The sequence below is a fragment of the Typopeltis vanoorti genome, chromosome 9, assembly GCF_054136105.1.
Source record: "Typopeltis vanoorti isolate ZY-2024b chromosome 9, IOZ_Tvanoo_1.0, whole genome shotgun sequence".
NCBI classification, from domain to species: domain Eukaryota; kingdom Metazoa; phylum Arthropoda; class Arachnida; order Uropygi; family Thelyphonidae; genus Typopeltis; species Typopeltis vanoorti.
The window spans coordinates 88,197,407-88,214,509 of NC_143557.1; the positions used below are offsets into that span (position 1 = coordinate 88,197,407).

The window sequence follows — 17,103 nt, forward strand, 5'->3', positions numbered from 1 at the left end:
CAGAGGTAAAATACTTGAGCGATTTATTATTCTTTTGTCGCAAATAAAAGAATTTATTACATCAAGAGGCGATTTTTACAAAGAAAAATGTAAAACATTTTTTCCAAATGTAAAACATATCAATGAAAGTTTGAATAATGAAACATTTAGCACTACATAGTATATAAAAATTATAGATACACTAGTAGAAGAGTTTTCGTTTTCTTCCCACTTTCAAGATTTTGTGACTTTAGAACCTGTTGTTAGATTTTTCCTAAATCCGTTTAACATTACTGAAGATGATATACCTGCTAAAATTTCCAATTACTTTGAGCTAAGTAACACAGAAGACTTGGAAATGGAAATAATTAATTTACAAAACATAATTTTAAAATCTCATCATGATGACAAAATGTTCTGGAAGTTAGTAGATAGAAATACTTTTCCTATTCTGAGAAAATGCTCACTAAAAATTTATTCATATTGTGCAACTACATACAAATGCAACACCCTGTTTTCAAATATGGCATATTTGAAATCAAAATATCGATTTCAACTTACAGACTCACATTTGGATAATTGTTTAAGAGCAGGTACTTCAAACTATATGCTTGAGTATAAAAAATTAGCAGATGATGTACAAGGCCAGGTTTCTCATTAAATCCTATTGAATTTATATTTTTTGTATTCATTTATTATTTTATTTTTATGGTATTTTATATTCATATATGTGACAAAAATATGTTGTAAAAGCGAGTTAAATAATGTTAAAATTTGAAATCTCATTTTTTCTTAAAAACAACTAATCATAGAATCTCTAAGCTTGAAATGAGAAAAAAAATGCCTGTGTCATGAGCCCTCTGTAATTTTCAAATTTTATAATGTGCACTTCATATTAAAAAGGTTGCCGACCTCTGCTCTACAAAATACTGATTTAATAGTTGAATTAATTTTTATAAGACTACAAAATTCCTATATAATGCTCTTTTGGTGAAAATGAATTTAAACAGAAAAGAAATGCTAAAGATTAGGAACAACTTCAGCATAGAAGAAAATGTGCAATTTTTTTTTTTTTTGGGGGGGGGGGAATAAATGCAAACATGGTAGAAATTAGTTAAAGTTAATGCTCATGACATCAAATCAAACAGATGGGAAACACATACTTTTCTAATTATGACAATTGAAAGCAATTACAACTTTGAAAAAACATGAAATCAGACAACATCAATGAATCTCTATTATTATTATTAACATCTGACCTCCATGTAGTCAATGGACTCATTGCAGGAGGTCCTCTCATGCAAAAAGATCATCAAACTGTGCCTTAAATCCATTCACAGTTTCTGCACTCACTACACTCTTAGGCAATACATTTCACTCACTGATCACTTTCCATGCAAAAAACCTGCTTCTCACTCCCCTGCTCACATCCTCCTTAGTTTCAGGAATGGCCCTTGTCTTCATCTAGTCTATGAAAAATCTCCTCATATTAATTTGATAACAACCCCTCACCAACTTATGTCTCAATCATATCCTCTCTCTTTCTATTCACAGGGTTCAGCAAGTTACAATCCCTTGATCTCTCTCTCTTTGTATCTAAAACATTCCATAGTTGACACTAATTTAATTAATCGTCTGTAGCAGTGGCAGCTGGTGAAAATTTTAAGTGGGGGAGCTGCATATTTAAAAAAAAAAAAAAACACTTTTTTTCCTAATCAGTAACGAATTTATTAATAAATAAATTTACATATTAAAAATTGCTTTATTAAAAATATTTCATTCTCAACACGAACAAACACCAATAATAAAAGTTTCGTATCAATAGCAATGACAACTGCAAACGAATATCAGCATTAGATTGCAGTGAATTTGTTTCATGTAATGATAATTGAAAAACTATAATTCTTTTCATATTTTCGACAGTGACACTCGTCATAATTCAGCCTTGTATCGATAATAAATAAATAATTATGTTATTTTAACAAAATAAAATAAGATTTACAAAAAATAGTTCACCAGGCACACATGCACCAATAATAAACGTTTCATATCTCAAAGAAATAAGGCACGTAAGCATGCTAAAAATACACTGCCATTTGAGCAGTTACAGTTGGGAATGACGTAACGTGCAATGACAAGAGCAAACAAATATCGGTGTTAGATCGCAGTGCATTTGTTTCGTAATCTAAAGCATTAATCAAACAATTCCAATTATTAACTATTCAATCAATGTCAAAACATAAGCTGTAACCTTTAACATGTTGTACTGCATTTATATAATGTTGTAAGCATTGTTATTATTTACAAACGCAAACAAAATTTAATTTTTTCATTTTTTCCTTCGGGGTGCTGCAGTGTCGCAGTGCTTATGTACGAGCCGTCACTGTTCTGTAGACTCTCTCCAAAACATCCTCATCCCCCTTGAAAAACCAAGTGACCAAATGTATGCATAGTAGTTCATAAATGGCCTGGTCAAAGCCTTATACAAGGGAACTATAACCTTTATTATTATTATTACATAACACCTCCAGGGAGTCCAAAGACTCATCAAGGGAGGGTACCTGCTCTACAACTCTCAGTCTCAACCACTCCACTAACTACAACTACCTTCATCATCTACACCAGCGCCATCTACTGCTGACCACCGCCTGCAATATTTTCACAGACAATCACAAACAGCCATGCCCATGGTGGGATTCGAACCGGCAGCCTTTTGGCTGGAGAGCGTATATGTGAACCACTTGGCCAGACAGGCCAGCATCTGCTTCTGCATATCATTTATGCTTCTACAAATCATAAATTTGCTTCTGCAAATTTATGATTTGCAGAAGCCAATCCCCTCCTCATTATTGCCATAATCTGTTTGATGTTCATACAATTTTAGAGCTGTGACTCCTAAACTTTTCCTGTCCACCATCACTCCCAGAGTGATGGTGGACAGCAACATTAAACTAACAACTCCACTCATATAGTCTATTGAGATCCTCCTGCAAGGACACAGCATCTGCTCTACATCTCAGAGTTCTTCCCAACATCACTAGCAAACAGCTCCATATCTCCAGTTAAGGTGGTCCCAATGTCATTAACATACAAGTTAAACAAGTTAAATGATGATGGTCCCAAACCCTGTCCCTGTGGCACTCCACAACTGATCGTCCTCTTTTAAGATACCACTCCTCCACATATAACTTGCTGATACTTATCTGACAGCAAATCAGCTATTCAACTAACTTCTCTGTTATCTAATTCCATCTCTTTCAGTTTAGCTACCAGCTTGCCATTTGGCAGTCTATCAAAGGCCTTTGAAAAATCCAAGTACACCCATGTATATGCATCTCCTTTATCAAACAAATTTGCTACTTTGTTATAATACATAAGCAGAGCAGACTACTAAGCATGACCTTCACCTAACAAAACCATGCTGACTATCATAAAGAATACTGTCATTATCACCCCATTTCTGAATCCTAGTCCTCACAACTTCAGATACACAGTCCAGCCAATAATTTGTAGCCTCAGCCTTATATCCCCCCCCCCACTCTGTGAAGTGGAACAGTTTTTCCCAAACATGAAAAGGGTAAATAAGTCACATCCTTTGGGACTTGCCCTGTTGCAAGAAGACTCATGTTAAACAAGTGTGCCAAAGGTGGCATTAATTCCCTAGTGCATTTCTTCAAGATGCATGACCATATATATCATTAATTCCTACTGTTTTATTAACATCAAGCTTACTTAATTCCTTATAAAGCTCCTGCTCATTCACCATCAGCCCCCCTCCTTCCAGGTTCTTGCAATGTCGCTTTCACAAAGATAAACTACATTGATACACTGCTCATTGAATACTATAGATATATGCTCTGCATTGGTAACTTACCAATCTGTCAATATCATCAACTAGCATCATCTTAACATACCCGTTTTTTCTTCTACTTGCCACATATTGAAAGAACTCACTGTGATTTTTCTTAGCTTGAGTGGCTAATTTCTTCACACTGCACTTTTGCTGTCTTTACCAACCAAGTCACCCTCCTGGTCTGCTCTTTACTCTTCATGCAACTTCATTCATCTTGTGTTGCCTCCACACTGCCTTTTCTTCTTCCAGATTTCACACTTAATCTTTTCATTCATCCATTTTACTCCTACCTTATTTACTCTTTTCACCTTTGGAATACGCTCAGGCACTGCTGCCATTAAATTGCACTTGATCAATGTCCAAGCAGAATCTCTTTCCATGCTATAGTTCCCAGTTGTCTCCTAAGCTTTTCATAATCGCCACACTTGTATTTCACATAGTGATCACTTCATGGTCACACACACTCTCTCTCTCTCTCCAACCAGGGGAAGATGAGACATTCCATTCACAATCACATCTGATAATATAACCGGATCTAAGACTCTTAACCCTTGTATGCCCTCCATTACATATTGCCCAAGATTGTTGTCCCTTAAAAAATTAAGAAATTTATTCTCCTTATTTCCTGATGCTATCTCTTTATTCCAATTAATGTTGCTGTAATTGAAATTACCAATAATGATCACTCTTTTCTTCTCTCTTGCTCACTAAGGCAAGTTGCCTATATAAGTCTTTGTCTCCACCCTCCACATTCTCTGGTCTGTAGCAACAGCCAACTAAATATCTCATTCTATCAAAACCATTGCCACTTCTTTCCCCCTGTATCTCAATCTTGTGTGGACACAATTTCACAGCTATTATCAGCAGCACTCCGTTTCCCTTTTTTCCCTTCCTATCCTTATGAAAAATATTATATCCTACCATTTTTATTCCCCTCAAGATATCATTCTCATCTGACCAAGATTCACTTATTACCTCTATTTTGGAGGCAAATAAATTCAATCAACACAACAATTATGTCTCCCTTATTTCTGATACTCTTGGCATTCATAAATAAGTATAATTCATATTTCAGTCTATAACCAGTTCTACCCAATGCAGCCCCCTCATCTAGGACTTCTCCACACTTGCTCCTGTCTGCTTATCTTTTGTCCAATATCCCCCCCCCCCCCAAGACTCAACTATTCCCAATGTATTCCAGGCTGTTCCATTCTTATGTTGAAAATTCCCATACATGCATTCATTCATTACTGCTTTCAGAACCCATTCTCCTTATACTGCACCTCCCTGGCCCACTCAGTTTTCCTGTCGAACCTGCATTCCTGTTCTCACATTCTTATCTCCATTCACAGTCACAACGATCTCACCTGGTCCACTCTCCTGCTCATTTGCATCATTTCTGACTTCTGCTGATATTTTGCTCACATCACTCATTACATGTCCTCCTAGCAGCAGACTTTCCAGATGACCCACTCCAAACCATTCAAATACAATCCATCACTTTTATACAGTTCCATTTGTCCCTCAAACTCATCCCATACATTTATAAACTGCACTCTCTTCTCTTCACACATATCTACTAACATTCCATTTAAAATATTTGCTTTCTACCACAACTTATCGTTGTCATACCTGGGAAACACACAAACTACCTTGACTACCACACTGTTGTCTTTCACTCTCCTCAATAATCTACTGATATCTATCCACATATTCTTCCAAAATGCCCAACCAAATCATTCATTCCAACCACAACAACTAACTCTCTCTCTCTCTCTCTCTCTCTCTCTCTCTCTTTCTCACAAACTTACTTCTCATATCCAGCATCTCAATTATGCTGTTCATCCTCTCTCCAAAAAAAAACAGACCTAGTGAATCCTTTCATTCACCATACCTTTTATAATAGAATCTCCATATAGTGCTATACTTGAGTCATTTTCTACTTTTTTCTCTCTAATATGTTTAATTTTATTCTATTGCGCTCTTCTATTCATATCCACCATACATCTAATTTCATTTTGTACACATCTCATCTTATTTCTCATCTTAATCATTTCACTCTTCAATTCTTGCATTCCAGCAACGGTTCCCACTATTACTCAGTCAGTCAGGCTCACATCTGCTTGCACATTTATGCTCGCTTTTCCTTTTTTAATCATTTCCATATTCACTATTGCATTCTCTGTACTCATATTCTCATGCTCACTCTTCTATCATTCTCAGAATCTTACACCCATCATTGATCTCATTTTTCATGCGATATACTTTACTTCCGTTCATGACTTTCATTCAGATCACCACAATCCATTAATATATCACACATTTAATATATATATATATTATTATTATTATTATTATTATTATTATTATTACGGGTATCTCCATGGAGTCAGTAGACTCATCGCGGGAGACCCAAACTAGCAAAACAATATCTGTCATATCTCTTCTTGAATTCATTTACAGATGAAGAGCTCACAACAAAGTCAGGCAATGAATTCCACTCATTCACCACCCTCCAGGCAAAAAACCTTGTTCTGACACCTTTGTTAACCACACTCTTCTTTAATTTCCAGAGATGACCTCTTGTTCTTCCATCACTATCACAGAGCTGAAACATTTCCCCTGCATCAATCCTATAAAAACCTTTTAGTAATTTGAATGTTTCTATCATATCCCCTCTTCTTCGCCTATCAACCAATCTCTGCAATCCACAAGCTCTCAATCTATCAACGTTTTTCTACTTTTTTCTCTCTAATATGTTTAATTTTATTCTATTGCGCTCTTCTATTCATATCCACCATACATCTAATTTCATTTTGTACACATCTCATCTTATTTCTCATATTAAACAGCAGAATAAATAACAGAGATGGAAACAGGGAAGAAGTTTAAAAGATCAATTTCAGAAGAAGTCTAAATGGTGATAAAAGTTCATAAGCTTATTCTTTCCCTAGATTTGGATGGAAAAGGAATATTATTACCAAAAGAGAGAGAGCTGAGTACAAGATCATCATTCTTCAATAAGATACTGATTATCTGGTTAACTTCAACACTAACTGCTCAATCCTATCTCATTTCTAATATTACTATCTTTCTTCTATCATATATTTTGTAACATCCAAATCTCTGGACAAGATATTTCTCTTTCATGGAATAATTTTATCTTCCAATCTTTCATGACACTAAAAGTTTCCTCTTTGATACCAAGAAATTTTGTAAGGCATTATATAACACTTAATATTAATTCTATACATATAGAAATTGCAAATTCATCTATTCAACCATTGAATAATGTTCTTACATTTGGGATGGTCTTCCTAACAAATCCCAAAAAATACCTGACTCAATACAGAAGAGGACAATCAGGTTGACTGATGACTTATTTCTCACCAATTCACTCTATTCCCTTTCACAACAGATTCTCAGCTTCTACTTTGTACATTTTCAATAAATATTTCTGTGATCACTGTTTATTAGAACTGGTAATGGTAATTCCTCACTCTTTCTCTGAATCTGTTAAAACATATACAGCAATTATTCAATACTCCTTAACAGTTCAACTCTCAACTTACAAAATAAATCTTTTTCTTAATTAATTTCCTCTATTGCTATCCACGTCAAAAAACACTCTTGACCTTTTAACCAGGTTTCCTTCCAGGTATACTGTGATGTCAGTTCTTCTCTTGATAGACTATAGATTTGTCTAAGTTTCCTTATAAACAGAACTTTCATCCTCCACCAAGCTTATTCTTGTGTCCATTGGCATACAGTGATGACAAATGGAACAACCATTGTGATCAAATCACCACTATATGCCAATGGGCACAAATATCATCTGATTGTTTTTTCTGCTCTCCTGATGAGAATTTTTTTTTTTAATCTGGAATCATTTGGAATCAGCAACTGAGAGGGAGCATTGTGTGTGTGTGTGTGTGTGTGCTGTGTTATTATTAGCACTGCTCCAAGATAAGTCATTTTTTCATGTTTTAGTTAATAATATTAGGTTAACTCACTGTAGTTTTTGTTTTATATGGATGTGTGATTAAGTGAATTATTTAGTTTGTAAATAAGCATTGCATATTTTTGTTTAAATACAATATTGTCAGTATAGTACCAATGCATGGTTGAACAATGTTACCAAAGACATCATTGTTGGGTGATTTGAATTTACATGATTTTGTACACTGCAGTGCAATGTGTAGATGTATTTGTTACAAAAATTAAAGGATTTATGGAAGGAGAGTGAAACTGGTGAATCAGTATGTATTAAGTGTTTGGACAGCAAGTGCCAGTTGGCAAGAATGAAACAAATGTTAATAGAGTAATGCAAAAAGTAAATACTACTTGTGCCATCCAGTAACAAGTAAGCTGAAAGAACTAATTATCTTGGTTTTCTTGGATCTGAGAGGTGAGATTCTATTCTATGAGAGAGGATGTGAAGGGGTTGTTGGATGAAGCAAAAATGAAGGGTGAGAAAATGAAGATTGTAAATCTCCTGCCATGCTATGATAGAGGCAAATTGAGGAAGAGGGGAACTGATAGCAAATGAATCAATACACAGGTTGTGCTGAAGGAATGATGTAGAATTTGTGGACTTATGGACTGAGTTTGACAGAAAGAAAGATTTGTATATTGCTCACAGACAGTATCTAAATGGTTTTAGTGTTAAGTGTTTAGAGAGAGAGAGAGAGCTTTGTTCACTGAGCATGCTGAAGTGCAAATTTAGGAAAACTTAAGCAATTAGGGTGGAAGCAGATGAATATGTGTGAAGGTATACATGAAATGAGTGAGTGTGAGAATGAACAATGTGAGGAATCTAATCTCTCAAGCAAAAATACTGAATAGGGTGGTCACAATTCAGGAAGTAAAGGTGGTTGGGGGCCTAAAGTGATGCTGCAGTTTCTATATAAATGCCAGGAACAAAGGTTTGTCATTGGTTAGTGCAATCTCGCCAAAAGTTATAGGCATTAGTGAGACTTGGTTAACAGCAGATGATGTAGTTAACAGGATCGAATGTGAAGAGTTTAGCATTTTCAGGGAAGATAGAATGGGGGGAAGGGGGAGGTACTGCTGATGATAGCAGATGAATTGCAGCCAAAAAAGAATAGGAGATAGGTGGGAGGGTTGCTGTTCATTTGAAGCTGTCTGGTGTGAGATCAAAGCCAGTAAGACAAAATATACAAAATTATTTGCTTACACTTGGAGAAAGGATTAAACCAAGAATATAATTTCTTGGCATCTTTAATTTATGGTATAACCAAGTTGAAAAACTTTCAACTGCTGTTGCATGGCATCCATATTTTCATGTGGATCCCTGGTCTATAGCAGCAACCAAAATAATATATTTTGTCCAAAATGAACAATCTCCTCCAGACTTAAAATCCTCAACTTCTATTTTTGTTGGGGTAAGTTCTTCAGCTATCATCAGCAATATCTCATCTCCTGTCCTATTCTCTCTATCTTCCCTAAAAATACAACACCGTTTTGCATTCTATCCCTTTAACTATATCATTTTCTGTCAACTAGGTTTTACTGATGTCTATAATTTTCGGCCAAGTAAAGATGACCAATGCCAAACACTCCTCTTCTTTATTTCTGATACTTCTGACATTTGTGTACATGCACTTCAACATTGTTTTGAACCCACAGTTACCCTTGTATAACGTCATTACCAGTCCATACAGATTTGAAACCTGTGAAACTACTTTCAGCATTACGTAACTATTTCTGTAAACACACTCATTCATCTCATCAGCAGCTGAACCCATACTGCACCCCCCCCCCCCAAATACTTCTAAATTTCCTTGATTTTGAACTTCCAACCTCTCACTGAGCAACACTCTCTCCAAATATCTAACTCCAAAAACCATTCAAAGCAGTTCATGAGACATACAGAAGTACTTTCATCCATCCAACTGGCCTTTCTTAACATATTAGTCACCATCCTGCCTGCACTATATTGCACAAAAATCCTTTCTTGACTGACAATTCCACACATTTAGCAACCTCCCAGAACAAAATTCCGTGTTCACTTTCTCCAATTGGAGGCAGAGTGTCTACTGCAGTTATGGATACATCTTATGATGTTATTACTAGATCTGGCACCCTCAAAAAAGCACCTCCATAGCGCAATTGGAAGAGCGATGGTACACTGCGCCCTTCAATTGGAACAGGCCCAAGTTCGATTCTCGTCACGACGGGAGGAATCTTTATCTGGACAATTTTCAATCGAAGGTGAGTTAGCTGATCTCATACAGAGGTAGCAGGGTTTTTTCTCCTGCATACAGACAAATCGGCCCTTCAGAACACACGCAATTTACAGACATAGAATACTTGGTGTGGTGGAGGTGGACGGTAGATGGCACTGATTCGTAGTAGAGGTTCGTTGTAGGTGTCCTCCCGCGATGAGTCTTCGGACTCCTTGGAGGTGTCAGGAATAATAATAATAATAATAAATCCACAGTTCCTTCTATGACATGCTGTTTGTGGACTTATGTAACTGTATAAATTCTGTTTTCATCTTGTTATGTGCTATTTTCCTCCTCCAATCCATGTCCCCATAGTTGAAGACTTCAATAATAATTGCTCAGCCTGTCATTATGTCAATCTACAAATGTCTGACATCTGCATCTTTCTGTAATCCCCCCCCCATCTCCAGGTCTATAACAGCAATCAACAATATATTTTGTTCTACTGACCTCTAGCTTGCACCAGATAGCCTCAAATAAACCATCTTCCTTAGACTTAAAATCCTGCTCAACTTCTATTTTTGTTGGTATAATGACCATGCATAATAAATCATTTTTTTGAGATAATTTTTTTTTTCCAGACATTAAACTGGATCTCAAGTGATAAAAAAAAAAATTACTATGTTCTAAGAATATGCATGAATGCAAAATGAAACAGTTTTTATCATCTATTTTACCCCTGAAATATAAAGGAGACTAATTTCAATATCTGAAAAGTAACATTAAATATATTGGAATGTTATGAGGAAAACCCACAAGTTGTAATAAGTAAATGAAAATGAATTTAAAAGCATACTTACACACTGATTTATTTATTTCATTAGTCAAGCTTAACTTGCCACTAGCACATTTATCAAAATCTTCATGTTGCCATAATGCATACACTAAAAACAGAAAGAAGTCTAAGTCTCAATACATATATAAAGACATGTATTAGATTTAATATGCATTAATTCACCTATCATTGGACTCGCAATTATACCAGTCCAACATTTCACTAACTTGTCAGAACAAACCTATCTCAACTTTAGTTCATGTGAAAAGCAACTTCTAGAAGAGGAGAGAATGGAAATAGTACGAGAGACAGAATGAGAGAGAGGCAAGGGAGTGCTAGAGGAGGGGAGAATGGAAACAGTAGGAGAGACGGAATGAGAGAGAGGTATGGCAGTGCTAGAAGAGGAGAGAATGGAATGAGAGAGAGGTATGGGAGTGCTAGAAGAGGAGAAACTGAAAACAGTAGGAGAGAGGGAATGAGAGAGGGGAAGTATGGGAATGCTAGAAGAGTAGGAAAGACAGTAGAGTAGGAAAGAACGGAAACAGTAGGAAAGACAGAATGAGAGAGAGGTATGGGAGTGCTAGAAGAGGAGAAAATGAAAACAGTAGGAGAGAGGAAATGAGAGAGAGAGAGAGAGAGGTATGGGAATGAAAGAAGAGGAGAAAATGGAAACAATAGGAGAGAGGGAATGGTAAGAGGTATAATATATGGGGACTCGATGATCCATGGTGTTCAAGATAGGATGCGTGAGGAGTGCCTGCCAGAGGAAAGATAGAAAGGGTGGCTTTGGCAGTTAAGAGAGGTGAAAGGGTGGATGAAATGATTGTGATGGTGGGAACAAATGACTTGAGTGGTGGTGTAAATAGGGCAGCGAGAGATATGAGATTCCTGCTTGAGGTGGTACGAAAGAAGACACAGAGAGGAAAGATAGTGTGTGTGTTGCCTAGGTATGATAATGATGAACTGAGCAGTAGAGCAGTAATATTGAATGACATAATAGCTAGAATGTGTGATAAGAGATGACTGGAATATGTGGATGCTTGGAGTGTGTTTGAGGACAGAGAGGAATTGTATGCAAGAGACCACTTACATTTGAATGAGGAAGGACATAGGCATCTGGAGAGATTGCTGTTCTGAAAAAGTCAGTGTGTCTCAGGGAGGATGGTAGCAGGGATGGTCTCTTGTGGGAATGGGTACTTGGGAGAAGGGGGACGACATCAGGTAACACTGAGCTATGTGCAGTCTTGAGGGGATAATGCTAGGTATAGAAACAACGGCATTTATATGCTATATACTAATGCCAGGAGTATCTGGAATAAGGGAGAGGAACTGGTGGCGCAGATAGCATCAGTCTGGTCAAAAATTATTGGGATCACTGAGATATGGTTGACATAAGAGGATATAATAACAGGAATAGAAGTCACTGGGTACAGCATTTTTCGGCAGGATAGGAAGGGAAAGCGTGGTGGTGGAGTACTGCTTATGATAAGTGACGACCTATGTCCTCTAAGAGTGGAGACTTTGGAAGGCTATATTAATGATTTTGCATACTAATGATTTTGAAAGCATATGGTGTGAGGTAGAGGTGGGCAAGACAGGATATTTGGTGGGATGTTGCTACAGACCCAGGAGTACAGAGGGTTGGGACCAGGAAATGTTTAGACAGTTGAGTTTGGCAAGTGCAATAAGAATGATTGTTATGGGAGATTTTAACTACAGTAGTATAAACTGGGGAGAGGAAGATGCATGTAGCAATAAGGGAATAGAATTTCTAGAATTCTTGTGGGACAAATGTCTTAGGCAACATGTAATAGAGGGAACAAGAGGTTCAAGAGTTTTGGATTTGGTTATAGCATCAGAAGAGTTGATAATAACTGAGATGACATCTCTCCCACCAGTTGGAGAGAGTGACTATATAGTTTCGACTTGGAAATTGAATAGACATGCAGGAGTCTCAAAGAGACGGGAACGTATGTGGAATTATAAGGCAGGTGATTATAACAGTCTAAGATGTCAACTTAGGGAAGTTTCATGGAGGGAGGAATTGGAAGGCCGGGATATCATTAGTGCATGGGAAATTATGAAAGAATATTTGTTAGCAGCAGTGGTAAGTTGTATACCACGAGTGAACAAGAGGACACAATTTGGAGTAAAGTGGATGACAAACAATATTAAACAGGAATTGCATGTGAAAAAGAGGCCGTGGAAGTGATATGAGGAGACAGGAGAAGAGAAGATGCATGAAGAGTATAAGACACAGGCCAGAAGAGTGACTAGTATGGTAAGGAAGACAAAAATGGAATATGAGAGAATATTAGCCCTAAGATCCAAAGAAAATCCTAGGGAATTTTTTAGATATGTGGAAAGTAGGAGGAGAAATGACTGTGGAAGAATGATATTGTGGGATAAAAATGGGAATAGAGTGACTGATGCAGAGGACATAGTAGAATTGTTCAATGACCACTTTATTGGAGTATTTCATCTTGGAGGAGTCAGTTTTAATGCTAGAGGGATAGGCAGGTTAAAGGTTTAGAGGTACAGGAGGAGAGTGTGTTTGAAATACTGAGTACTCTGGATGTCAGTAAAGCTGTGGGACAGGATGGTATTTCACCATTTGTTTTGAGAGAATGTGCTAGGGAACTGACAGTGCCTTTGACCTGGCTTTTCAATGAAAGTCTGGCTACTGGAAAGGTGCCCATGTAATGGAAGGAAGGTAAGATAGTGCCATTGCATAAGGGCAGTAGCAGATTGGAAGTGTCTAATTATAGACCAGTTTGCGTGTCATCAGTAGTTAGTAAGATCTTGGAGAAAGTAATGAAGGACCATATACAGCATTGGGTAGATGAGGGTAATGTTATCTGTGAGAGTTAACATGGATTTGTGAAAGGACGTGCTTGTTTTAGCAATATGCTAGCCTTTTATGATAAAGTTACAAGAGCATTAGATAAGGGAAAGGCATATACTGCAATTTTCTTAGACTTAGCGAAGGCATTTGACAGGATGTCACATGATAAGCTGATATTTAAGTTGCAGCACATGGGTCTGGATGTCAGGTTGGTCAACTGGATTCAGGATTGGCTGTCCCATGGGTATCAGAGAGTTGTGTATGGTGGTGCAGTTTCAAAGAAACAGAGCGGTACAAGTGGGGTCCCGCAGGGCTCAGTGCTGGGACCTATATTGTTTAACCTTTATATCAATGACATTGTCAGTGGATTGCAGGGAATGTTCAGTTGTTTGCAGATGATGCAAAGCTGGGAAGGATTATTAGTAATAGTGCAGATGTGGTAGCCCTGCAAGAGGATTTGAATAAGCTAGATAGATGGGCAAATGAATGGGGGTTGTCAGTTTAATGCAGCAAAATGCAAGGTCTTGAGGTTTGGGAAACATCGATGGGGCGCTGCATACTCTATGGGAGGAGTTATACTGGAGGAAGTAGGAGAGACAAGAGATCTGGGATTGATGATTGATAGAAACTTGAAGTTTAGGGGACATATTGCAAAGGTGGTGAAGGTAACACAGACGATTGCTGCAATAATGAGAAGGACACTGACCTGCAGAGATAAAACAGTTATCATTCCGTTGTATAAGACCCTGATCAGACCACACTTGGACTATTGTTCTCAGATTTGGTCCCCAGGATTTGAAGGGGATAAATTAACTGTGGAAAGGGTACAAAGGCAGATAACAAAGATAGTTTCAGGACTGTACAATGATAGTTATGAGGATCAGCTGAGGGAATGTGGACTGCAGAGTTTGGTGGATAGAAGAAGGAGAGGTGATATGATTGAGACTTTTAAACTCTTGAGAGGTGGTTACAGGGTTGACACTGGGGAGTTCTTTTGCTTGGTTGAACAGCAGGAAGGAGTGATGACAAGAGACCATCCCTGGAAGTTATGAAAGGAAACTGTGAGAAAGAGGGTGAAGAGTGGTTTCTTTGCATGGAGGGTGGTTGAACCATGGAATGCATTGCTTGATGGAGTAGTGAGAACGGTCAATGAGTTCAAGGAGTGGTATGATAGACTTTGTGTTTCTTAGGGGGGAGGGGACCTCCCCTCGATGAGTCTTGATAGATTTTGTGTTTCTTAGGATGGACCTCCCACGATGAGTCTTTTGACTCCATGGAGGCCTGAATAATAATAATAATAATAATAATAATTAATCCTTTATCCGAGTGTACGCAAACAAAGTTTACATGTGAAGTATCTTCATGACTGGGCTACTTATATATAGAGGCTGATGACTTCACTTTAATAGCCTTAGCATACATTATGGGATGTTAAGGCCATTGATAAGTGACCAGCCTCTATATACAAGTAGCCTAGCGATGTAGAGACTTCATGGACAAACTTTGTCTGCTTACACTAGGATAAAGGATTAAACAAGAATATAATATCATATTGATGGGATTATGCAAATTAGTGACTATTATAACTTCCTTATCCTTACATATCACTGTTCATGTCAGCATTGCAATTATCCTCTGGGCTGTATTTGCAATGTGAAATTTGAACTTCAAATTGTTATCCAACATAACTGAAAAGATCCCTAGCCCCATCAGTTTCTTGTAGCATAATCCCACCAATATGATGTGCCATTGAAAATCTCGTCATGTCAAAGTGTGCATGATTATACACATTCTTACAATGATATTCTTGGATTTTGCAAAGGTGTTTGATAGATTACCACATGATAAGTTGACTTGACTGCACAAGTCAACTTATCTGCAGCTTGGTGTACAAGCCGCAGAGGATAGGAATAGATAGTATATTGGTTAGATGGATCAGAGATTGGCTCTCTGAACAATACCAGCAGGTTGTGTATGATCTGAGCAGTGTCACAAAGAGAGGGTAACCACTGGTGTGCCCCAGGATTCTGTTCTTCGGCCCCTGCTATTTAACTTGTTTGTAAATGATATATCATGTGGACTGACTGGGGATCTTCAGTTGTTTGCTGATGATGCAAAGTTGGGAACAATTATAAGTAGTATTGCTGATGTGATGTTAATTTCCTTCAGGAAGATTTGAATAGACTTTTTACATAGATCAAGGAGTAGGGTTGTAGTTTTAATATTAATAAGCACAAGGTGTTGCATTTTGGAGTGCAGAAATATAAGGCTGTGTAGTGTATCGACGGTGCCATACTGACTGCAGGAAGTGGATGAGATTAGAGATTTTGGAGCTGATGGTCGACAGTAGTATGAAGTTTAGAGGGCATATTACTAGTGTTGCAAAGGCTGCACATCATAGTGCTGCTATGATAAGAAGTACTCTAGCATGTAGGGATAAGGAAGTGGTTGTGCACTGTATAAAGCACTAGTCAGTTCACACTTGGACCACTGTGCTCACATCTGGTCACCTGGTTTTCAGTGTGATGTGGAGACATTGGAGACGATCCAGAGGCAAGTGACTAAGACAATATCAGGACTTTGGACTGCTGGCTATGGAGAGAGAGAGGTTGAAAAAATGCGGATTGCAAAGTTTGGTGGATAGGGAGAAAAGAGGTGTATGATAGAGACATTTGATTTCTTATATAGTGAAACCTGTGACGTATTCATAACTAAAAAATCACACATATGCCACAGTAATTAATAAATTTTTTAATATGTAAATATTTCATCTTAAGTATCATAAGACATCAACAATAGGAATTACATTAAAAAAAAAACAGTGCATAAGCTTACATTGGGATGTAAAACTACTGGGATGTAATTAAATTAAATTAAAATATAACTGATGAATTGATTTTATACAATTTGAAGATAACAATTTCCCAGACTTTTGGAATAGTGAGACAGTCATTCTGGTTAAGATGACGATCCATATATAAAGAAATTGCTGAAGCCTTATGTCATAGACCCAATCTTAACCAGAATGACTATGCACTTAATATAATCAACACCACAAGATGAGTCTTTAAGTGCTACTAAATCTAGCATTTCTTTTGAATTATTTAGATTTAAAATTTTAACCACTTCTGTATTTTGTTAATAAATTGATCTTCACAATATGGATGTTTAGCACAACCAATGTTCTAAGATATTAAGAAACTAGCATCAATCACACTATTAGTTTCTTTTCCAAAAGATGATAGAAATGTCTGTTGATTATGAAGAGCAGATTTAAAAAAATTCAGATGGTCCTTCCATAATTCCAAATGCTATGGATATTGAGTCAAAAACTGTGAATGATTTTTTTCATAATGAGTTTCAAGTTATCAACTTTATAATTTCCAAGATTTGTTTTGCAAAT

At 37.0% G+C, this 17,103-nt stretch overlaps 1 protein-coding gene across 2 annotated transcripts in view; it reads right to left on the reverse strand.

Moving 5' to 3' along the window:
- The window catches only part of LOC150103231 (protein NipSnap homolog 3A-like), a 147,923-nt gene that overhangs the window by 38,158 nt on the left and 92,662 nt on the right, over window positions 1-17,103 (reverse strand). For both annotated transcript variants that reach the window (XM_090397645.1, XM_090397644.1), the window contains one exon: window positions 10,881-10,964. In XM_090397645.1, coding sequence (XP_090253771.1) covers window positions 10,881-10,964 — 84 coding nt within the window. The remainder of the gene's footprint in view (window positions 1-10,880; window positions 10,965-17,103) is intronic.